Here is a 25,449-nt window from a genome sequence, read left to right as displayed (position 1 = left end):
AATTTTTGTAATGGGCTTAACACAGTGCCCAGTAAATGTTACCTATTACCTTTCTTTTTCCTCAAAGGCTCTGTACTTGGATAAATAAAAATTTGTCTCAACTTAATGGAAGTCATAAGTAAATAATGGAATCATAAGAATGTACCCACAATCTAAAAGAAAAAATGTAAGCAAGGTTATCACAGATTAAAATATCTTCAACCATCAAGTGGTTATTTTTTTACATTTAGTGTATGTTAATTATATCGACAAGGTAAATATTTATGACTCTCCTTGCTAGAATCCCTAACTTCTGTTTAAAAAAACGCTTTCATTGTCTGTTTTACTATTTTATTAGATTCATGCTAAAAATAATATTCACCCAGTGACAGTCAGGGAACTTAGTAATCATTAATGTTCTCCAATTATTTTATTTCTGCACTAATTCCCTCTCCCTCCTCCCACACACACTTACACACTATTAACTTTGGCACGTGGAATCGCTTTGCAGGCTTAAGCTACAGTTGTCCCACAGCATCTGTGGCGGATTTGTTCCAAGATCCCCTCAGATACCAAAATCTGCAGATGTTCAAGTCCCTTACGTCAAGTGGTTTAGTATTTGCATATTACCTATACACATCCTCTCTTAAACTTTAAATCATCTCTGGATTACTTAATAATACCTAATACAATGTAAATACTCTGGAAATAGTTGCTGGATCCAGCAAATTTAAGTTTTGCTTTTTGGAATTTTCTGGAAAATTTTTTTAAATTTTCAGCCTGCAGTTAGTTGAATTGGTGGATACAGAAAACCTACGGATACAAAGGGCCGACTATATCTATAAATACTCCTCTAGCCCTGCTAAGCAAACATCACAGGGCTAGATAAACATGGTAACAACAGCCAGGGGAAAATCCAGAAGGACCATTTACCATCACAACACATGCAGTGATCTTGCACAATGAAGTAAAATCATCAGTCCCTGCACTGGAGTGCTGTTGGGTGGAGAAGCAGGGACACCAGAAAAAGCAAAAAACCTTCTATATGAGCAGAACTATACAATGTAAAAGGCATATCCACACCTATGGTCAGCTTTGTGAAGCAGAGCAAGAATTTATCATCATGATTTAACATGGAATCCAATGTTCACAGCAGCACTATTTACAATAGCCAAGACATGGAAACCACCTAAATGTCCATCAACAGATGACTGGATAAAGAAGTTGTGGTATATATATACATATATATACACAACGGAATACTATTCAACCATAAAAAAGAATAAAATAATGCCATCTGCAGCAACATGGATGGACCTGGAGATCGTCAAAGTGAAATAAGCCAGAAAGAGAAAGAAAAATACCATATGATATCACTTCTATGTGGAATCTTAAAAAAAAAAAAAAGACACAAATGAACTTATTTACAAAACAGAAACAGACTCACAGACATAGAAAACAAACCTATGGTTACCAGAGGGGAAAGGGGGTGGGAAGGGATAAATTGGGAGTTCAAGATTTGCACATACTAACTACTATATGTAAAACAGATAAACAAGTTTCTTCTGGATAGCACAGGGAACTGTATTCAGTATCTTAAGGTAACCTACAATGAAAAAGAATATGAAAATGAACGTATGTATATGTATGACTGAAACATTACACTGTACACCAGAAACTGACACAACATTGTAAACTGACTATACTTCAATAAAAAAGATAAATATTTCTAAATCCCCAAAAAACCAAGCCAAAAAGAAAAGAACTTATCATGATTTCAAAAAAACCAACTGAGGAATGAAAAGATTCTAGAATCTGCCTGATGTCATAGACTTGGCAGCACCAAAACTGGACACGTACTCTGCTCTCCTAATTTTTATTCCAGGCATCTTCCACTTCTGTGTGGGCCGGCAGCTCTGGGAAAACTTCTGACCAACATTCTGTACTAAGATACAAAAGAGACCACGAGGTCTGTGCCTGCAGGGGCTAACAACTAGTCACAATGACCAAAGCTCAAGAAGGAACACTTGAAGCGCATTCTATTCAGAACACACTATCTTAATTAAACATCTCTAGTGGAACTGGGGGGCAGGACATAGCAAAGACAAGATATAACCAAGTTCTTAGGAGTCATCATGTGCCGAAGAATGTCCTGGGTCCACCAAAGGATATCATCATGAGGAAAACATGTTCCCTGTCCTTAACTAATGACAATATAACAGGATAATGTAGGCAGGACACTTTTGTAGAAGAGATGCAGAGTATGGGCTCCTGGCTAGTGATAACGCAGAGCAGGGAGAGCCCCTGGCTCCTTCTCCATCTACTGGAGACAATAAAGTGTCCAAACAGGAAAAGAAGCTTTCCATACTGAAACTTTCCCTTGGAGACAACAAGAGACTTTTTTCCCACTAGCCTTGATGATGCGTGCAACTTTCCTGGTTTTATTGGACCCAAATACTAACAACTTTTTGTCATTACTAGGGTTAATGACTCAGTGACAATTCACCACTTAATTTTCAATATTTTAGAGCCAGAAACCTTAGAGATTATTTGGCTTAATCCTCTAATTTTCCCTGCAAAGACATGAAGACCCAAATACTTGGGTAACATATCCCAGCTCATATACAGGGGAAGGTTACATGTGAGTTTTGGGTTATTTTATGTACCATGATATCATTAATTTGTAATAATCCGTTTTCAGTTTATATTTTAACAGCCTAGAAACATATAATGGATATTTTCGCCTTTTGTATATTTTTTAATGGTTGAAGGATGGATATAATTGCTACATTTTGAAAGGCATCAATAGAAGTTTTTATTTCTACATGTCACATCTCTTATGCAAAATGAGAATTAAACAAGTCTCATTGTGTTAAATTTTTTTCTGATTTCATAGCTCAGACATGTCTATTTAGTAAATTTCTCCTGAAATCCTATATTATCTATCAATTGAAAAAATAAGAAAAAATGAGGTTGACCAGCAAATTCAGAGTTAGACATTAATGACAATTACTTAAGTTTATGATGTAGTGAATAGAGAGAAATCACATATTACGTATCATCACATACTGATGGCCTATGCTGGATAAATAAGTAAAAAGAGACAAGGCCACTTACAATCACATGGAAATTAACATGTCTAGTGTCAGATCCAAAATGCTGCAAGTTTTACAGAGGAAGAATGGCTCTTATGAGAATAAACATCTAGCACTTTCTCAAGAAAAGAAGGCAAGTGAGTGGTCAAATGGCTAGACGGTCACAGGAGGAGCAAGGACCCACGTGGGCCCCACCTGCAGAGATGACACCCACAGCTCAGGAAGGGACTCAGCACAAGGGGGCAGGCTCCCTGCTTCCCAGGACTCAGAACCCACTGAGCCCATGGCTAGTGCTGATCCAGACACTCTTACAGGAAGGCTCCCACCCCCAGGCTCAAAACTCCAGATAAAGAAGGAAGACTTAGATATTTTAAACTTACAAAATATAGATTGGGTACAGATTTGCTGGTTTTCTATCTAGTCCTTAAAAGTAAGTGCCCATAATGTATCTTCATAATCTTTTTGAAGAAGGTGACTGTTTTGTGTGATGAACTGGGACTCACATGTGATGTATTTTTTTACCTGACACTGACAATATGGAGAAAAAGTAGCAAAAAACGTATTCAAATCAATTACAATAAAACATCACACATTCAAAAAGTGACCTGTCAGAGACAGAGCATTCAAAGTCAGAGAGAGCTCTGACTATAGTCACTACACAACCTACTAAAATTTGTATAAATTTAAAGTTCAATTTTGGCATCCATGAAAGCTTTTTTGGGGGGAAAAGAAAAAAGACACTATGCAACTTCAACTGTATATAAAATAGATAAACAACAAGTTTCTTCTGTATATCACAGGGAACTGTATTCAATATCTTGCAGTAACCTATAATGAAAAAGGATATGAAAACAAATATATGTATATATATGCATGACTGGGACACTGTGCTGTACACCAGAAATTGACACATTGTAAACTGACTATAACCCAATAAAAATGAAGAATCTATGAAACTTCAATTGATCAAGGACTGGAATATGACAAGAACAATCTGAGGAATTTAATCTAATGAGTCTAATAAACTCGCCCAAGGAATATCATAGAACATTATGTGACAATGACAAACAACCCCTCTCAGGACCTACGTTAGATTATGGATTTCTCCAGTAATTTCTTCAAAGATCATGAACTAAATCAAAGTTCAAAGGAAAAATTATAGAAATGCCAAAAGGAAAACGCCCTTGAAAACTTAATTTCAATCTATTAAGTTAAACCCATAAAAGTGAGTCTAATAAATGTTAGCTTTAAAATAACTCTGGTTGGAGGGTTTTTAAAAAAAAAAACATATTTAAAGCAGTCTCATAAAAGGAATGAGACACACAGACCATAGTTGCCACTCTTAACTTTTCAAGTCAAGCATCAGAATGACTCTTGCAGTTGGAAGGAAAGTCAGTGGTCAAGTTCAGCCTCTCCAGGGTTGTGGTCACCTCAGTAGATCTCCAGCCAGTCTCTGAACATCTCCAGTGAACAGTGCAGTCGCTCCTCCCAGGACCAGCCATTCCAAGGCTGGACAGTCTAGGAGGATGCCTCCCTTAGGCTGCACTGAATCACAAATATTAGCAAATCTAGCACCTCCATCCTGAACACAGTCAATCTTCTCCTTGAGCATAAATCTCAGCTCAACATTTGTCCTGGTAGTTAACGGAGAGCTATAGAATACTTCTGGGAAGAATGTTAAAAATCCACCTGGAAAGGAGGAGATAAGGTTTTTGTTTTTGTTTTAAATTTGGAGGTATATTTTAACAGGAAATTAGCGAAACTGGCTCGCTGGATACAGGAAGGAAATGTGAGGAACTTGCCAACTTGTACACATCCCAGGTTTTTGGCTAAGAGACTGGGTAAAGGGTTGTGCAGACACTATTACCACCCACCAGGGAGGGCAATGAACAGGGGAGCAGAGTGGGTTTGGATGGAAGAGAAGCTCAGTTTGGATCACCTCCCATATCCATATAAAGAATTTTTAAAGGCAACGGAAATTTGAGTCTGGAATTCACAGGGAGATCTGAGCCAGAAACTTGAATCTGGAGTCATCAAAACGCAGGAAAGGGTTCCTGAGGACACGTACGAAGCTCAGGGGAAGTGGCACTTAGTTAACAAGCGTCAGGTGGAAGAAGAGGACTAGAAGAAGGTACACAAAAGCCAGCCCAAAATATAGAAGGCAAGCCAGGGAGAAGTAAGTAATGGAAACCAAGAAATAGGTGTTTTTCTGTTTGGATTAAATACACAGTTGTTTAAATGATGCTTTTGAAGTATTTTAAATAATCAGAGATTTTTATTAATGTTGAGTGTAAAACACAACCTTCTAAATTAAAATATTAATAATGTTTCTGGATTTTGGGATTATAGCTCCCTGAAAAGGGCACAGATTCACAAAAACTGATCATACGTAAGGACAAAACGAAAGCCACAGTAAATTCAAAAGAGTCTACAAAATGTATACTAAATTCTTTGATTGTTTCAATTATTTTGCAGTAAAAAAAATAAAAGTTCTGCTTTTAAAATCCCATATGACTATTGTGATATTGTGATTTATAATAAGAAATATATATTTGGTCTTTGACCAATTTCTGGAACAGATCTCCTAAACCCTTGGAATTTCCTAAGTGATTGGAGTGAAAAAGTTGTCTTGATATTCATAACAAGCTACACTTGGGTTTTGTGTTAATGAGGTGACTTCTGGAAAGCATCTAAGGATGAGGGTTGGTGGTCAGAGGAACCAAGTCATGTCCCTGACCTCCAGGGAGAGGAGAGGAGCTGGAGACTGAGCCGATCATCGATGGCCAATGATTTAATCAGTCACGCCTGTGTAATGAAGCCTCCATAAAAACCCAGAAGGACTGGGTTCAGAGGGCTTCTGGGTTGGTGAACACGTGGAGATTCAGGGAGAGTGGCACACAGGAGCTCCACATCCTTTCCCCATACCTTGCCCTGTGCATTTCTTCCATTTAACTATCCCTGGGTTATATCTTGTATAATAAACTGGTAATCTGGTGAGTGAAATGTTTCTTTGAATCCTATAAGCTTCTCTACAGAGTTAACGACACCCAAGGAGGAGACTGTTGGAACCTATAAGCTGCTCAGTCAGAACTTTTGATTGGTGTCTGAAGAGTGGGCGGTCTTGTAGGACCGAGCCCTTCATCTGTAGGACCCAACACCATCTCCAGGTAAACACTGTCAGAATTTAGTTGAACTGTAAACACCCAGCTGGTGCCACAGAGAATTGCTCACTGGTGTGGGGGGAAAAACCCACACATTTGAGTTAGTGTTAGACTCTTTTAACTATAAAGTATAGATATTATTAACTGACCTTTAGGTTTAAGAACATTTACAAGGGAGATCAAATTATTCTTACAACTGAAAGACACTGAAAATATTTCTTTACCCCAACAATAACCAGAAACAATAAAAATAAAATACCATTCCCATTAGCGATGAAACATATGAAGTACCCAGAAACTAGCTCAGCAAGGAAAACACAAACCCTCTATAAAGAAGTCTAAAACTCTAAAACTCTATTAAAAAGGCATAAAAGATGATCTGAATAAATGGAGGTCTTTCACAACCTTGGATAATATTATGATGATAATAGTCCTCAATATCATCTACAAATTTAATAAACTGAACACCATTAGGACTTTTTAATAAACTCAACCACTTATTTTAAATTTATATAGAAGACTACAAGATCCATCAAGAGTTAAGCCCCGATAATGCTGAAACTTTGAAAAAAGAGGGCACTTCTCTTCCAGGTAATAAGACATATTGCAAAGCACATTTATGAGAGCTCTTTGGTATTGACTGAAGACAGAAAAACACACATGAAAGGAAAAGAAAATACCCTCAGAAACTGACTTATCCATATATGGAAATGACAAAAGTTTAATAAAAGATTAAAAATCAGTGTGTGAAAACTGTTTAGTGGCTGATGTTGAAAACACTGGCTTGCCCTGTACAGAGATGAGCAACTGAACCCCTCCGTCACACCACACTTTCCAGAGGACCCTGGACAGAGCAAACATTTAAATGTAAATGGTGAACATGATACAGCTAATAGAAGACCATGGAGAAGAGAATGCCTGTGACCTGGGTGTAAGAAAGAATTTCTTAAATGAGAAGAAAATTGCAGAAACCATAGATGAAAACTAGATCTGATTATATCAAAATTAAATATTTCTATTGAACAAAGGACACAACAAATTTAAAAGAGGGATAAAATACTAGGGGGAGGTATTTATAATATCTAAAAGTGATTCGATATGTTAACATTTCAACAATTACATAAAATCAAATTCACTCCAGACAGTTTAAATAGCAAGAGACCTACTGTAGGTTATCACTTTTTTTTTTTACAGAATCTTGGACAGGCTGAAGAAAAAGTGGACACTACTCACAGAGCCACACCTTAGAACCAGGCCACCGAAGAAGTGGCTGCCTCTTTCTGACCTCAGGCCCTGGGCTCTGCGACCACATTTCCACGTCTGGTGTCAGCAGGCCTCACAGCTGGGCGCCACCTCTGCTGCCAGTCCCAGAACTGCGCTGTGCCCGCTGCCAGCCACACCAGCGCAGGGAGGGGCCCGCCCACCTGGGCCTCTGTGAACAACACCTGGACATCAGGCCTCTGCTGACACCGCCCCGGAAGACGCCGACAGCTGCTCAGCTGCGCTCGCGACAGCAAACTTCAGAGGTCAATCCCGGGCCTTGCTGAGATCTTCCAAGTGTGGCTCAAACTCAACAAACCTAAACCACATCTGAAACACAACCCACAAAGGACTGTGAGAAACGTCAATTTTCCACTAGCCTCTTATGTCAGGAAAGAAGACCAGAAGGAGATTTAGCAACATTCCATTACATCCTTAACCCTGGTAGTAGAATCGTATCAGGAATATACAAAGAACCCAGTGAATAAACAAGAAAAATCAGGAAACCCTCTAGAAAAAGGTAAAATGATATGAACAGGCAACTCACAGATGGGTAAACCCAAATGGCTAAAAACACACTAAGTTTTCCTCAAGGGGATTAGCCATCAGATACATACAAAGTCAACAGTAAAACAATGACATACCACTTTCTCTCCTGGATTGGTAAAAATTCAAAAATTAGATGAATGCTGATTTGCTGTGCTCATGGAATACAGACTGCAGGAAACATTTTAAAAACAGAACGGGCAGTAACACACAAATTAAGTAAATCTTCATTTTCTGACCTAGCAATCTCTCTCCTGAATATACACTTCAGAGAAATTCTCACACAGGACCCATATGGGAATACTCATCAGAGCGCTGTCTACGGTGGCATCTAGACGGCCACCCCGCGCAGGATGGTTAACCGTGATGCACAGCCACAGCCACCACAATGCACGTCTCTAGGGGGCGTTACTCACATACAGTAGGCGGTGCACAGTGTCCCCTGTGCTCTACACCCCAGCGGAACTCTCTTTGGAAAGTGATAAAGCAGTAAGAAGCAATCAACTTGATAAATATTTATCGGGAAAAATCTGTATATTTTTTCCCCAAAGGCTCCTGAATTAAAAAAAAAAAAAAGCAAAAGAATGAAGTTTACAACTCTGAGTGTTTGTATGACATAAAATTAAATATACACAGAAATACTATATGCTTTACAAAAGTACATATAATGTTAAGGATATCAGTTAAACACATAAAAGCAGTTTTCTCTGTCCTTGAGGGGGGTCAGAATAGGAAACGAAAATACAAGGACAAAGTGAAGAGATCTGCACTGACTAATGATGCCCTCGGGGATATGAGTAAATGCCACTTTTTCTTTCCTGAAGACCAGGGACAGAGTGACAATAATACCTAAAACTACTAGGGCGAACATGAGCTATCTGAAGAAGGGCTCCAGACACTCAGGACAGGTGGGGGACCGAGACTGAGCAAGGAGGGGACCAGACTGCAGAGTGTTACGTAATAATATACAAAAGTACATATATATGCGTAATATATATTTATACATAATATGTTTATATGTGTGCATAAATTAAAACTTTAGACTCAGGGCAATATGGAACCACTGAAATGTTTCCATCTGGGACTGGCCAGTTCATTTTGGTATTTAGTTTACTATCTTATCTTGTACAGAATTACTGGAAAAGACCCAGACGGAGGGCAGAGAGAATATTTAGGATCTCAGTGTTGGATGATCTGTTGTAGGAAATGTAGAGGCAATGAGAATAGAAACTAGAAGAGTTATCAAAGAGAAACTAAGAAGAGAGGAAATGGAAAGACCAACTGATGTCAAGTTTGAGGATAGAAGAATCAAGGCTGGAGAGCCACGCCTTGACTGGGAAGCCCAGGAGGCGAGTATTTAGAGGGTGGAGAAAAGAGTAAGAATGTTATAAACACAGTGGCTCTCCTAGCCCTGTCACAGCTAAGTGGGATGTGCCTGCGCCGGGAGACAGAGGAGCTAGAGGTGCAGACCCAGCAGGCCTTTGAACTACTCAGTAACGAAGCCAGGAGGGCAAACACAAAAGGGAGCCGGTGACTCAACCTCAGAGGGTTAGCCTAAAGCTAAACTAAGGCCACATACCCAGCTCTTATTATTATCCCCAAGCAGATGGTAGTGAAAATGATCTGCGAATTTAGAGTCAAATGAGGCTCCTTAGAGAAATAATCCAAGTCAGAGATAAAAGGCTTCCAGGATCACTTTTTCACATATATTACATTTTCAGCCCAGAGGCAAATTTCTCTCCACCCAAATCACTGCAGTTTTTATTCAGACTTATTTGCCCACCAACAATATATCGGATCCAACAGCGTCAACACATTTTTTAATTTTTCTAAGACATATCAAACCCTACATCCTGAAATAAAGTGCCAGGATACTATCCAAACGTTTTACGCCCTCAAAGCCATTTAACCAAAATAGCAGTGCCAGGACAGTAAAAAACAACCACAGAGCATCTTGGGTGGCTGCGAAATGTAGCACTTCCCATAGAGAATTCACATGCCTTACCTCTCCACACAGGCAAGCACTGGTCTACAGGTTTGAAGGGTACTGGGGTAGGGGGCAATTATCCACAAGTGTATACTCGCAAAAGAATATCTCTATTGTTATCCCATTGTTTTTATTACTCTTTTCAAAGGTAAGACTTGTATGTTAATAATGAAGAGACTCATTATAAAACTTTCCACAGAGTATTCAAATGCATTTATATGGAATCCTGAAATAGTTCTTCTCTAGTCCATTTGCTTCTTAATGAACTTAAACAAGCTGTACTTGTTTAAGGCCAATAAAATTTAAAAAAGAGTAAAGTACCTAGAAGCTCTCAAAACCTTTTATCTTTCTAGCCTTTCAAGAAATTTTTCATGTCAATGCAAACTTCTAAATGAAATACCATGGACTCAAAAGTTATTTGAGTAAGTATATATAATAGTAGGGAAAACTGAAAATAAAACCCAATATATTGAAGTATATTGACTGAAACTACTTCAGAAAATTGCAGAGGAAGTAACACTTCCAAACTCATTCTATGAGGCCACCATCCCTCTGATACCAAAACCAAGTAAAGCTATGACAAAAAAAACTACAGACCGATATCACTGACGAACATAGATGCAAAAATCCTCAACAAAGAAACTTCATGTATTTTTAATAAGATGACTTTCCAGAAAGTGGCATTGCTATCTCTGGCTTTTAAGAGGTGAAATATAAATATATTTCCTAATTTGTCCAAAAAAAAAAAAAAACCTGATTCCAACAATACATTAAAAGGATCATACACCATGATCAAGTGGAATATATCTCAGGGACACAAGGATTATTCCGTATCCACAAATCAATGTTATACACCACGTTAACAAACTGAAGAATAAAAACCATATGATCTACTACTCAGCCATGAAAAAGAATAAAATAATGCCATTTGCAGCAACATGGATGAACCTGGAGATCATCATTCTAAGTGAAGTAAGTCAGAAAGAGAAAGAAAAATACCACATGCTATCACTCATATGTGGAATCTCAACAAAAAAGACACAAATGAACTTATTTACAAAACAGAAACAGACTCACAGACATAGAAAATAAATTTATGGTTACCAGGGATGAAAGGGGATGGGAAGGGATAACTTGAGAGTCTGAGATTTACAGATACTAACTACTACGTATAAAATAGATAAAAAACAAGTTTTTTGAGGGGAGTGGGGTAAAATAGGATAGACTGGGAGTTCAAAATTTGTAGATACTGACAGGCATATGTAGAATAGATAAACAAGATTATACTGTATAGCACAGGGAAATATATACAAGATCTTGTGGTAGCTCACAGAGAAAAAAAAAATGTGACAATGAATATGTGTATGTTCATGTATAACTGAAAAATTGTGCTCTATGCTGGAATTTGACACAACATTGTAAAATGACTATAACTCAATAAAAAATATTTAAAAAAACAAAAATAAGGAAGATCCTAGATGTTGAGAAAAAAACAAACCAAGTTTCTTCCATATAGCACAGGGAACTATATTCAGTATCTTGTAGTAACCTATAATGAAAAAGAATATGAAAATGAAAAAAAAAATGATCATCTCAATAGATGCAGAAAAAGCTTCTGAAAAATTCAACATCCATTTATGATAAAAATTCACGAGGAAGTGAGCATAGAGGTAATATACCCCAACATAATAAAGGTCATTTATGACACACCCACAGCTAACATCATACTCAATGGTGAAAAACTGAAAGCATCTCTTCTAAGATCAGAAACGAGACAAGGATGCCCACTCTCACCACTTTTATTTAGCACAGTTTTCGAAGTCCTAGCCACAGCAATCTGAGAAGACAAAGAAATTTTTAAAAATCCAAATAAGAAAAGAAGACGTACAACTGTCACTGTTTGCAGATAACATGATACTTTACACAGAAAATCCTAAAGATACTACCAGAAAACTAGAGCTCATCAATGAATTCAGTAAAGTTGCAGGATACAAAATTAATACTCAGAAATCTGTTGCAATTCTATAAACAACCAAATATCAGAAAGAGAAATTAAGAAAGTAATCACATTTACCATCACAGCAAAAAGAATAAAATACTTAGGAATAAACCTACCTAAGGAAGCAAAAGACCTGTAAAACTGTAAGATGCTGATTTAAATGGAATACCACTCAGCTGTAAAAAATGATAAAATAATGCCATTTGCAGCAACATGGATGGCCCTGGATAATGTCATTCTAAGTGAAGTAAGCCAGAAAGCAAAAGAAAAATACCATATGATAATCACTCATATGTGCAATATAAAAAAAAAAAAGACAAATGAACTTATATATAAAACAGAAACAGACTCACAGACATAAAATACAGACTTGTGGTTGCCAGGGGGAGGGGAGTGGGATGGGATAAACTGGGAGATTGACATTTGCAGATACTGACTGGTATATGTAAAATAGGTAAGTTTATACTGTATAGCACAGGGAAATATACTCAATACCTTGTAGTAGCTTATGGTGAAAAAGAATATGAAAATAAATATATGTATATTCATGTATGACTGAAGAATTGTGCTGTACACCAGAAATTGACACAACATTATAAACTGACTTTATCTCATTTAAACAAAAAACATGCTGATTTAAGAAACTGAAGGCAACACAAACAAATGGGAAGACATAAAGTGTTCTTGGATTGGAAGAATGGATATTGTTAAAATGACCATACTACCCAAGCAATACGAGTAGCCAAAACAATCTTGAGAAAGAAGAACGGAGCTGAGGAATCAGGCTCCCTGACTTCAGAATATACTACAAAGCCACAGTAATCAAAACAGCATGGTACTAGCACAAAAACAGACACACAGATCAATGGAACAATATAGAAACTCCAGAAATAAACCCACAACTTATAGCCAATTAATCTATGACAAAGGAGGCAAGAATATACAATGGAGAACAGACAGTTTCTTCAATAAGTGGTGCTGGGGAAACTGGACAGCTACATGAAAAAGACAAATTAGAAGGTTCTCTAACATCATATACAAAAATAAACTCAAAATGGATTAAAGCCCTCAATGTAAGATCAGATAGCATAAAACTCCTAGAGGAAGACATAGGCAGAACTCTTTGACATACTTTGCAGCAATATTTTTTGGAATCTGTCCCTAGAGTAGTGGAAATAAAAAACAAAAATAAACAAATGGGACATAATTCAACTTAAAGCTTTTGAACAGCAAAGGAAACCATAAACAAAACAAAAAGACAACCTACAAAATGGGAGAAAATATTTGCAAATGATGCAACCGACAAGGGACTAATTTCCAAGATATATAAGCAATTCACACAAAAACAACCACCACCACCACCTAATCAAAAAATGGGTAGAAGATCTAAATAGACATTTCTCCAAAGAAGACATACAGATGGCCAAGAGGCACATTAAAAATGCTTAACATCACTAATTATTTGAGAAATGCAAATCAAAACTACAATGAGGTATCACCTCACACCAGTCAGAATGGCCATCACCAAAAAGTCTACAAATTGTAAATGTTGGAAAGGGTGTGGAGAAAAAGGAATCCTCCTACACTGTTGGTGGGAATGCAATTTGGTGCAGCCACTATGGAGAACAGTATGGACATTCCTTAAAAAACTAAAAATAGTGTTACCATATGATCCAGCATCCTTTTCCTGGGCATACATCTGGAAGGAACCTTAATTCAAGAAGATACACTCATCCTAATGTTCATAGCAGCACTATTTACAATACCCAAGGCATGGAAACAACCTAAATGTCCATCGACAGATGATATACAAAAAATGGAATACTACTCAGCCATAGAAAGGAATGAAATATGCCATTTGTAGCAACATAGATGGACCTAGAGATTATCATATGAAGTGAAGTAAATCACACAGAGAAAGACAAATATCATATGATATTATTTATACATAGAATCTAAAATGACACAAATGAACTTATTTACAAACCAGAAAGTGACTCACAGACATAGAAAACAAACTTACAATTACCAAGAGGGGAAGGGGAGAAAGCGGGATAAAACGGCTATGTACAGAATAGATAAACAACAAAGTCCTACTGTATATCACAGGGAAATATATTCAATGGCTTGTAGTGACCCGTAATGAAAAAGAATATATATATAATCACTATGCTGCACACCAGAAACTAACACAACTTTGTAAATCAACTATACCTCAATTAAAAAATGTTAAAAAATAAAGTACACTGAAATAAGAGAATTAGTAGTACTACTTTTATTGAGAAGTTTAAACTAAAGGAAAAATGTAAAGCCTATAATCCATTCAAGAATAGAAGATTACTTTTATTGTAGATAATGAATCTAAAGGGACTTGCTTGATGTATTTGGTACTAGTATTAGAAGGACTCTGTGTACTCTAAGTGCTTGGGTCGTAACACTGCACAACACAGACTTCCCTTTTGTAGATTTCCATAAAACAGGTCAACCGCCCGCTACACCCAGTCACTGCCTTGGTGTTCAAAAGCACAGGCTCCTAAGCGCACATCAAAGAACAGCATTCCAACAAATTCAGATCTCCTTTAGCATCAAGTAACAACTGATCAAAACCAGCAAAATCTTACCGCTAGCTATTATCAATATCCAAAGCATCTTTACTCCATGGTATGAACAAATCCTCCAACATGGGGTTTTCTTCCACTCTAATAGCAAAGAATAATTCTAAATATGCAAAGTATCACTATCAGGAGAAAAGGCTACCTCCTGGAACCGTCACTCCTGTAGATTCGCAGGGTTGGATGAGACGTGGAGGAAGCAGGTACCAGCACGACTGCATTCACTTCTACAACCTGGGAAACCAGGGAACTAGGAAGAGTAAGGCACTACTGCCTCCTGTCCTACAGGAAATCTGTGGGCCACTTAAAAGGGGAGCCCCACCGGAAGACCTCTCAGTCTGCACTACTGCCATCGTGCTGCTACTGTGTATGTAGAGCAACAACTTAATGACACAGAATGCTCCATGCGTGTCCACTACACGACAGCACTACAACCAAGAATTCTTCTGCTTGAGGGATAACAAGAGGCCCCAAGGAGTAGGGTTTAAGCATTTTTAAGTATAACTTTAAAACACAGCAAAGGCTTAATTTTCTCAAGATATTATTCTACTCCCCTTGAAAATAAAAATGGCTATTTTCAGCCCATTGCGGCTCTGGCATAACAGATAATCAAGCTTCCAGTACGCTGCAGACTGACTCGATCACAGAAGGATGGCAGTATTTTCCTATCCAACAATGCCCCCGAGTACATCCTTGGAAGGGAGGAAGATAGAAATTTTTCCCTCTCTCTTCCCCACAGTGGAGCAGGGTAACAATCTCTAGCATGGTTGGCATCCTCTTACAGCATCTAGTAACTGCTAGTCTTGGTTCTTATACTTCTCATGTTATACCTTGTTTTACTAACTACAATTTCAAATTGACTAGAAGTTATATTTTCCATGTATTTGTATTTTTAATATTAAAAAAGCCTCAGAAGTTTTCAGTCACTAAGATTATATCCAAAAACTATCAAGTCACAAGGCAGTACTTATCTGTTTCTTCTTAAGTTTCCTTAATGCTAACTTTCATTAACACCAGATTGTCACTTCTAATGCAAAAGTAGAAATGAACAGACTGATAACATTTTCCTCTTTCACTACCAATAAAATTGATGTTTGGAAGCTGAGAGTCATTGTATTATCACTGCTATTTTAAATCAACCCACAAAAATAGAAATAGATGTTCTCTCAACACAAGTTCTATGAAAGTATCATTCTACCTTCACCACTGATTCAATCATACCTCAGTAAAAATAATTTTTAAAATGTCAGTAATTTTCCAGCTTAAAGTCAACTAGATTTAGTTAGCAATAGGAAGCCTGGGTACCCAACTTGCCTGTTTGAAAAAAATGGCAAACAAGTATTCCTAAAGGCCTCAGTATGCTCAGTGCCGATCTTATTGACCGGCACAGAGCAGGCACAGAATGGGTACTCGTGGATGGATTGACAGAGTGGGTGATGAATGGATAGAATCAGGTGAGCAAGCAAGGAGAAAGGAAAAGCAGAAGGAAGCGAGAAAGAAAACCTAAAGGATCCCCAAATCCAAAAAGTGTATCTGGTATGATACAGACAGTAAGTCCAGAGACACGGGGGTGGGTGACTGCCAGCCAGGTCTCCTGGTAAAGATACGAAACAGGAAAACGGATGCTTTCTCAGATGCTAAATCAAGAGAGACAAATAGTGTGTTGCAAGAAAGTAAAAACTGCTAGACAAAGGCACAAAGCCAGGAAAATGAAAAGAATGTTCACAGAGCAGTAAGCGGACTAGTTCATCTAAAGTAGAGAGTTTATGAAGGAACCTGGGAGGTTAAGGCTGCAAAGTCAGGCGAGTGTAGCCAGACCCTGCAGAACATAAATGCTGAGGGGGTCAGCTTGCACCTCGCCTACCCCACCCCTCCTTTAAAAATCAGCACCTCCCCGTAATTACACAGTCCTACCCCCTTCATATGCTTTTTAAATCCAAATCCCCCCAAAATATCGTTTCTGATAAAACGACAAAAAGGTTTACAGTTGTAGAAAATGCAAAAAAAGAAAAAAAAAACTGATGTATAAACAATTTGCAAAAAACCTACTGACTAGAAATAATCATTTCCAACTAGCATCTGATTATATCCTTCCCAGTATTTGTACACAATTTCAGAGTTGTTTTGTTATGATTTGACAAATGTGGTCTGGACCTCTTTGAACAATGTAGTCTATTAGGGCAATAAATCAGCCCAGGAATGCAAACAGCACCAACTGTGCGTCTCCTACGCACCAGGCAGAGCTGTAGGGGCTTTACATTGACTATTTCATTTAATCCTAGCATCATTAATTTGAAATTGTTCCTCCACCTTCATGCATATGAGAAATAATTACTGGAGAGTCACCTAACTAAACAGCAAGCTAGGATGCAGATATACCTGGAATAACAGTAGTTATAGTACCTACTGCTGCCATCACCCAACTGTGCATGTTAGCATCTTTTTAATAGAATCAGAAGGAAACACTGCTCTAAGTGCACCTGCTCAATTTCAATTTCATGGCTTGCATCTGAATGCCTCAGTGCACTAAAAACCAGGCCAGTCCTCAGCTCATAAAAGCAGTCACTAAAACCCATCACTGAAGCTACTGGAGTACTTGACTTCAGTCCAAACCACAGCCTTAAAGAAACCATGAGAAAGGATGCTTTAGACCAAACTGAAATGATTTGAGGACAGTGCTCCCGGTCCCAGCTTATGATGCGATTCCTATTCAGATATATGAAACCTAGTGAGGCAAGACATAGGGGAAAGAACAGCCTTCTCTTCATCCCTTTTCCTGTTATGGTAACACGCATACATTATACAGAGCAGGGGCGATTTCTGACCTTCGCTCGTTTACTGGACAGTAACTGGACAGCTACACTCTGTCCAATGCTACTGCTACAAGTAAGACAGCTCCTGGCTTTAAAACGTTCACAGCCTAATAACTCATTTAAGAAGCTATGTGAGAAAGTCTGTACTCCTAGAGTGGGTCCTTCTACTTTGTTGTAAAAATCAAGATAACTTTTAGAAAATTCAAAATGAGAATCACATAACCTAAATTCTAAAGCCCAAGCCCTTTAGAGATTAGCCAGTCCTCCAAGGCTCAACTGACACACTGCATTATTTTACTCACATTAACAACAGACTTGATTTCCAAATGGACCATTTACTAGCTTAACGCCCTTAAGCAAGTTACTTCACTCTCCTGACCTTGGGTAGTTAACTCATTGGGAAAACGAGGATAAACAGCTACACCTCAAGACTGTCAAAAGGATTAGAGATAATTATATGATGCACCAACAACACAGAGCCTGGCATTTAGTAGAAGTGCAATAAATATGGCTATCGTCATAATCACAGGATTTATAAGCCAATAACAAGTTGATCAGAAAAATCAAATTAGAAGTAATGGGGGGGGGGGTACAGGAAGAAGAGACCAAAGATAGTTCTAAGAATAAATAGCTCAAAAGAAGGAAAAAGTCAAGAAAATCACATAGATACAAAAACTTCAGAAACAGCCAACTGGAGTCACCAGTCCATTACACTTCAATAGCTGATCAGGGCAACACCAATGTTTTCACAGTATGTAACCATGATGTGCCTAAAGATGTCATTAAGCCATTGAAAACAGATGAACCATTTATTCCATGGGTTTAAAAAAAGACAGATAAGCACATAATTGACTTTGGAAAGATTCTTATCAATAGTGATTTAGCATCACAAATTTAACATTTTACTTGTCTGAACTTTAATTAACTGTAAAATTCGAATAACAAGCTTCTGCTATTCTTACTGTGCAAAGGAATCTCTCAAATTTCAGAGCACTTTTTCTACTAACCACTGAAAAAGATGTCTTTTCAAACATTCACTGTAAAATTTCTGTGCGGAGGCAGCATCAGTTCCTTAACAGCTAAAACAAGATAAAATACTGGTCCCCATTATAGCTAAAGGTTTCCATATCTGCCAAAGAAACAAACATGTGCCCTGGAGGTCTCTTTTCACTTGAATTTTCTGCCTACATTTAGAAGGTAGTAGAAAGCAAAAAACATCTGTTCCTTCCGGCAGAGCTGACAACCCTCATTCTATGGTTTAAAAATAAAAGATGTTCATAGAAGTTTATAGCTATAAAGATCACCTGCTTCAAAGGCAGCTGGCAATTAACTGATCCAAAGATATGCAAATTAAGGCCAGAAAACAATTTCCTAAGGACAATGCTAGTGCTCCCCAGGGCTCTAGTAATTTCCAAGACACCCATAAAACAGTGGAGGATGGTAAAGAACCAATTGTGAAGCCAGATGACAAGAAAACAGACAACAGCTGAGAAACACAGGCCTGCGTCAATCTGTTTTCAATCTACCACCTTAAGAATAGCTTCCATGAGAGCTGCCTGGAGAAAATCTGCTTCATCCTGATCAGCAATCACTCTGCATCCAGCCCAACGAAGGCCAGCCAGATGTTCAACAATTAAAGGAATTCACCTTATTAATAACAGAATCTAGAAAATCTCACAAGTGAAGTCCTTAAATTCTATAATTGTTAGAAGTTTATATTCTATGGGGTGTCTTCGTGTTGAACATCCAAAAATCAGTAATAAGCAAGAACATTCAGACTTGGATCGGTGGACTCAGCTCCTATTTCTGGCTCTGCCTCTGAATGAATCACAGCATGACCTTGAAAAAGTTTCATCTCTTTATTTACCTCCATTTGCCAACAATTACAAGATTAGGTTAAATCTACCAATTTTTTTTTAATTTTTAAAGAAAGTGAGTAGGTGAGGTAAATGTACGGAAGCTGCTACACAAATATCTACTGGTCACTGACCAACTATATCCAAGCATCAAATATAAAGGAGGTGATGCCCATATTACAGCAACCACCTCTGCACAGTAAATAAAATTCTGCTTGGAGAGGTCAACAAAGCCCGGGTCCCTTCTGAACAGGACTCCTTTATGAGTCCCAAATTTCATACTTGGAAATACTTAGCAAATTAAAATGAAATGCTAGTTCCAGGAACACATTTTTTTTTCCCTTAAGGAAAACAAAACTTCAACCTATTTGGAGTCCTATGATCTTTAGGACAAGTCAATCCTTCTGTGAATTCCTCTTTCCTCATCCCTTGTCAAGGAGATCAGTCACACACTTGATGCACCCTGAGTACCGTACTGCGTATCTCTGTGTGTGTGAGCCTTGGAGAGGCAGAACCATGATTTAAAGGTCTTTATATCACCTAGCATCTAACATATTGCCTGGCACAATATGGCTGCCTGGTATAAATATATTTCCAAACTCTAACGCTGCTAAGAGCCACCATTAATATTAATGAATGATAGACCTGATCATGGTGACATTTTCACTAAAAAATAATTTATACATTATGAATTTTACCTAGATATAGATGAAATACTCAATTTCTCACCATCATTAAATTCACAAAAACTAAATAGGAACTTTCCAATTCTCTTCCTTAGAAATCAGTTTTGTTTTTTGTTTTTTCACAATTTATCTCATAGATATTAGACTGTAAACATTCCTTTTAACTTAACCTACTCAATAAAGGGGAGGGAGAAGTAAAAGAGGGGGGATAAGCATGCAGAATCAATACAAGAGGCTACTCTTAGTTGTAAGAATATATAAATAAATGTAAAATAAGAGAGCCTGGAGATCAAAATTAAAATGTGGTCGTACCACAACATTAACAGCATTTAGCTACCTAAGAAGTAGCATGCTTGTTGAGAAGCATCACCTCCTGTTCTAAAGAAAACCTATTTATTAAAGTAATAGAATATAAGATATTAAGCTTTTCAAATCACGTTTGAAAATTATAATTATTCAAATACTTATCACAACCTACTTATACTTGCATAAATCTTCATTTTCCCTTGCTCCTTAAATTCCTACCCTCAATATTTCATCTAAAAATTAAGAGAAGTTAGTAAACATGAAACAAACTGACATTCTACCAGTGAGTACTTCAGGTAAGGCCTTGGGACCTAAGTAAGCATAAACTCATCATACTACTTGACATCTACCAAAGTGAGCTGACCCTTCAGCTAGCTTTGTGATGCCTGGCAGAGCCCATACCAGCGGCTAGGGAATGTACCAGCAGGATCACGTGTGCTTTTGGCTAGCTCACCCTCACTATCCCCAAGCCACACCCTGTTCTGATTGGCCCAGGAAACCAAACGCAAATGATCCCTAACATTCTATACCACTATTTAATAATTTTCTACAAGCATGTAACAGATTTGGTTGCATCAGCAAACAGGAGTGACCACTCAGTTCACTAAGGAGTCCACCCAGATCCCTGAGAAACCACGAAGTACATGAGTGCACATACACATGTGTATCAGAGCTGTCCTAGAATAGACGATTTGTCCAAGGACCATCAACAATCTTGCTATTTTTAATGCTGTGGGATGAGGAAGGAAAGAGAACGATGGCTTTTCAAACGGTGCAAAAAAGGAGATTATCTGCCTGGCGTCACCCTGGACATAGAGAAGCACAGATATTTTGGCGAAGTGAACAGAGTGGCCCTTTCTCGAGAGGACTTAGGCTAGATACGGCTAAGCTGCTCCTTTAAGATCCTGCATGAAAACAGACATTTCCCCGATAGGCAGGCGCCCTGGACCCTGCAGGCCCGGCGCTCACCTGCGAACACATCCTGGAGGCCGCCTGCCCGGCGCTGCGGCAGGTGCGCGGAGCCCCCAGCCCCGGGCGCGCGGCCCAGCTCCGCGGTCCAGTCGGCCGACCGGCTGCGGCCCGCTCGGGGCTTCCTGGCCGGGACGGCCGCGGCGGCAGTGACAGGTCTGGTCCCCCGGTCCAAGGAGGACTCCGGCCGTCTCTGGACCCTGGGGCTGTGGCTGGGGGACGGAGACGGGGAAGGCCCGGGCGAGCTGAGCTGCCGGGTGGTGGTCCTGACGTAGCAAGGGGCGAGGAGCGGGCGGGGCCTGAGGCAGCGCGGGCTGCGAGAGGGGCTGCCGGGCAGGGAGGCGGCCGAGGGGGCGCCGGGGATCGGCGCCCCCTCCTCGTACGAAGCCCCCGGCCTCCGCGGTGCTTCTCCCACCACCGGGCCGCACTCCGCCCCCGGGGACCCTCGAGGGGCGTCCTCGAAAGCGTCCTCCTCGCCTTCCTCGTCCGTGTCCCCAGCCCCTCGCACAGGGACTCCGGCCGCGCGCTCCCCGGGTGCAGACCCAGGAGACGGCAAGGCGGCGGTCGCGGGAGGGTCTGCAGCTGGGGGCCGGTCAGGGCGCGCGGGCAGCGCCTCCTCGGCACTGGGGCCTGGCAGGGGTCGGTCCAGGCCCAGCAGGGCCCCGGGCTGGGGAGTGGCGGACGGGGGCGACGCTGCGGGCGACTCGAGGCCCTGGGACTGATGCTGCAGCTGCTGGAGGCGAATCGCCTGCTGGATATCCGAGAGCAGATCCTCCTGCTCCGTAGCCGAGTGAAAGCTGTAGAGGTCTGTGTCCGACCCCGAGCTGGTCCTTTGTCCATCCTGCGCCCCTGCCGCAGTCTCTGAATCCTCGGCGACCGCCGGGCCCCCGACCCCGGCCTTGGCCGACCCGGGGCCACCGGGTCGTGTCACCTCGAAAGGGTCAGCACACTCAGTATCTGACAGGCCCGTCTCGTCGGCCGAGAGGCTGAGGTCTGGGGTTTTGGTGACCAGGGAGTGGGCGCTGTCCAGCTCTCCGGCCTGCAGGGCCTGGGGGTCCAGCACATCCTCACGGGAGCCGCCGGAACCTCTCCCCTTAGACAGGGTCTTCCTGATCCGCAGATTGGAAAAGACCGAGGCTCTGGGGTCCGACTTGCTCTTCTTCCTGCCCGGCTCCCCGCCGCCGCCGGCCCCCTTGCCGTGCCTGCCCGGCGCCTTCTTGCCCCCGCCCCCCTTCTTTGTGCCCTCCGCGTCGCGGAGCCCGGCAGCGTCCTCGCCGCCGCCACCTCCGTGCGGGGCATCGCCTGCGCTCCTCTTCGGCTTCGCGTCCTGGTTCCCCATGCTGCTGCTGCCTCCCGCCGCGGGCGCTCAGGCCATACCGGCCCCTCAGCCCGGCCGCGCTGGGCTCCCGGCAAGTCCGGCGGCCCCGCGAGCCGTTGGGAGGGAAGGAGGCCGCCTCGCGCACCTGCCGCGCTTCGCACAGGGCGCCGCGGCTGCGCCCGCCCGGGCCGGAGCGAACACGCTCACGGAGCGCCGCCAATGGCCGCGGGGAACGCACCGGGCCCCGCCCCCAGGCCCCGCCCCCGCTAGGTCCCTTGGCCCCGCCCCCAGCCTCTGAAGCGGGAAGAGCGCCCCTCTGTCTCTGGGACCTTAAGCTCCGCCGCCGCCGGAATCGACTGCCAAACAGCTTGGCAGCTGGAAGATGCACACTAACAAAAACGAAAATTTTTAAAGGGGAAAAGGGAAGCCAAATTCCCGTTTAGAGGTGCGATAACGTAAGGCCACATACACTGCCCCCTCCAACCTGCCTGCAGAAACATGGCTCTTCAATAAATATTGGTTGAATGGGTTGTTCTTTTCTTTAATAATTGATCACCTTAAACACTTAATGTACTTGACGTATGGTTTGGGAAAGATTACTTACACATAGTGCTGCTTTTATGTTCATGCAGAGCTTGCATCTCCATGAGAGAACACTGGCTGTCATTTCAAAATTTCATTTTTCAAACTTTTTTTGACAAAATGGCAAGGTGGGGGAATCAAAATACTGAGATTAGACTTGATTAAAATGCTAATCTCTAAATTTCTCTTTATTTACCATATAAAGCAAACAGCATTTATATTCAAAAAGGGTGCACATACTTAACTCCCAGGAGGTCAAGCTCATCAATATTAAACATGTCCCTATTGTTGCCGCCTACAAAAAAGGAAAAGACAAAAGGAAACACCCTTGGCACTAACACAAGAAATCACATGGTATGCCATAAACCACCACTCTCCCAAGCAAACCCTTCAAGACAGACTTTGTCCCTGCCTTTACTATGAAAGTTTGCAACAGTTCACTGAATAGGCGAGCAAAATTTGCCACCCCAAAATGTGTGTCTATGGCATTAGGATTAATTATAGCTGATTATTTTTAAGAAACAGAAGACTAAGGAAGTCTTTCTTTTTACCTCCCACTTTGCTGCCTAAAGAATTCAAATAGAGCTGAATAGAGCTATGACTAGTGGTATCTGCAAGGAGTGAGTGCTGGGTGTGATGGGGAATCAGTGGGCCTAGAGATCAGAGTCCACTCAGTCCCTTGTCTCTGAGTGGCCCAGCAGACATTCATTTACCAAACACTTCTGCTTTTCTATCTCCACATGAATTCTCTTGCTCCCCTTTGAAGTCCCAGACTGCTATACCCAGCATCCCCTGCTGTCTGTGGCTGAAGACAGTATTTAAGTTGAGGGCTTCAGCCATTCTGGCAAATCACTCAGTTTTCCTGGGTCTCTCCTATGCACGTTATTAAACTTTTGTCTGATATTCTCCTGTTATTCTGTCAATTTAATTCTTAGACCAGCCAGAAGAACCTAGAAGGGTACAGAAAAATTTCTTCCTTCCTGATTTTCTTAACATTCTTCTTCAGTATTAAGATAAAAATTTTCCTCATTGCAAATCTTGTCACTATTTTAATTACTTAGAAATTTAGTTATCTATATTTAAACGGCCTGTTTAAACATCATTGGCATTTAAAGAAGCTCCAAGCAGTAAATTAAAATAAGGTTAAAGTGGCATAAATCAATAATGTTACAAGTATTTAAGTTAGAAGTTAATTGTTAATTACTTTGCAAACACGAAATTCCCAGCCAACATGTTAGTATTTTTAAAGTAAGCCCAAAGGAGGAAAAAACACTACATATTATATGATGCGTTTTAAATGTAGCAAGCAAATATTATTGCGAACCAACATTTTAAACCTCCCTCCTTAACCATTTTATCAAAAATACATTTTTTAAGGTCCTATAATTCTGTGGTGCAAAAACATCATGCAGCAATAATTGCTAGCCTTTTTCTAATTATTTTCTTAAAATAGATGATAACTTATGGCCTGCTGGCCAGTTACCCTCAGGTGGCCCTTTTGAGTAAATGGTCCTGAGAAAGCAACTTTAATAACTGCCAGGGTACTATCCCAGTCTCTGAGCAATTCCAGAGTCCTTGAAAAGCCTTTATTTCACGTCTTTCACAAGACTGCTCTCTTCTAGAATCCAGGCTCCACAGAGGGCATATTTTGCCTGAGGCTTTAAGAATTTTCTGCTTCTTTGAGTACTGAGGTACTATGGATCTTATTTTTGCTTTTTCTTTAATAAGACGTCTTTGATTCTGAGCTATTTGTTTCCTTACTATTTTTTCTGAGATAAATTCTACAAGTTCTGAAGATAAAAGAGGAGAGAAGAAAGCAAAGAGGGAGAAGAAAGAGAAGGAAATGGAGAGAGAAGACTGCTGATTTTTTCACATCCTTTGAATGTGAAACAATAGATGACAGTTGTGCAGCAGGTCACAGATGACAGAGCTCTATCACATGCAAAGGCTTATTTAAAACTCACAAGGGTAGGGAGGTACTTTCCATCCAATTTAATTAATAAACAAACATCAAAGATCCTACCTTGTGCCTGGACACATGCTAGGTATGAGGATACAGAAGACAAATAGGCAACAGTGGCCAGTCTCTATATTCAAGGGTCGAATCTAGCATAGTTGTTGGCAAAAGTCTTCAGTATTAGCACCGCGGAAAGGTCACAAGCACTGCAGATAAAATAAAAGGTGGTGCTACCCATTTTCCAACAGAGAAAATTGGATATAAACTTTAAAAATAATATAAGAAAAAGTGTATTGGAGTTCAAATGATGAACTCCAGTTCTT

General features: G+C 40.3%; 1 protein-coding gene across 2 annotated transcripts in view; it reads right to left on the bottom strand.

Moving 5' to 3' along the window:
• The window catches only part of FMN2 (formin 2), a 285,581-nt gene extending 262,845 nt beyond the window's left edge, over positions 1-22,736 (bottom strand). For both annotated transcript variants that reach the window (XM_031460837.2, XM_064487855.1), the window contains exon 1: positions 21,270-22,736. In XM_031460837.2, the coding sequence (XP_031316697.2) occupies positions 21,270-22,608 (1,339 nt within the window). In that variant the 5' untranslated portion in view covers positions 22,609-22,736. The remainder of the gene's footprint in view (positions 1-21,269) is intronic.
• Positions 22,737-25,449: the final 2,713 nt, after the last annotated feature.

The sequence above is a fragment of the Camelus dromedarius genome, chromosome 8, assembly GCF_036321535.1.
Source record: "Camelus dromedarius isolate mCamDro1 chromosome 8, mCamDro1.pat, whole genome shotgun sequence".
Classification (NCBI taxonomy): domain Eukaryota; kingdom Metazoa; phylum Chordata; class Mammalia; order Artiodactyla; family Camelidae; genus Camelus; species Camelus dromedarius.
The sequence above is the reverse complement of the archived record's forward strand: the minus strand, read 5'-3'. Positions and strand labels throughout refer to the sequence as shown.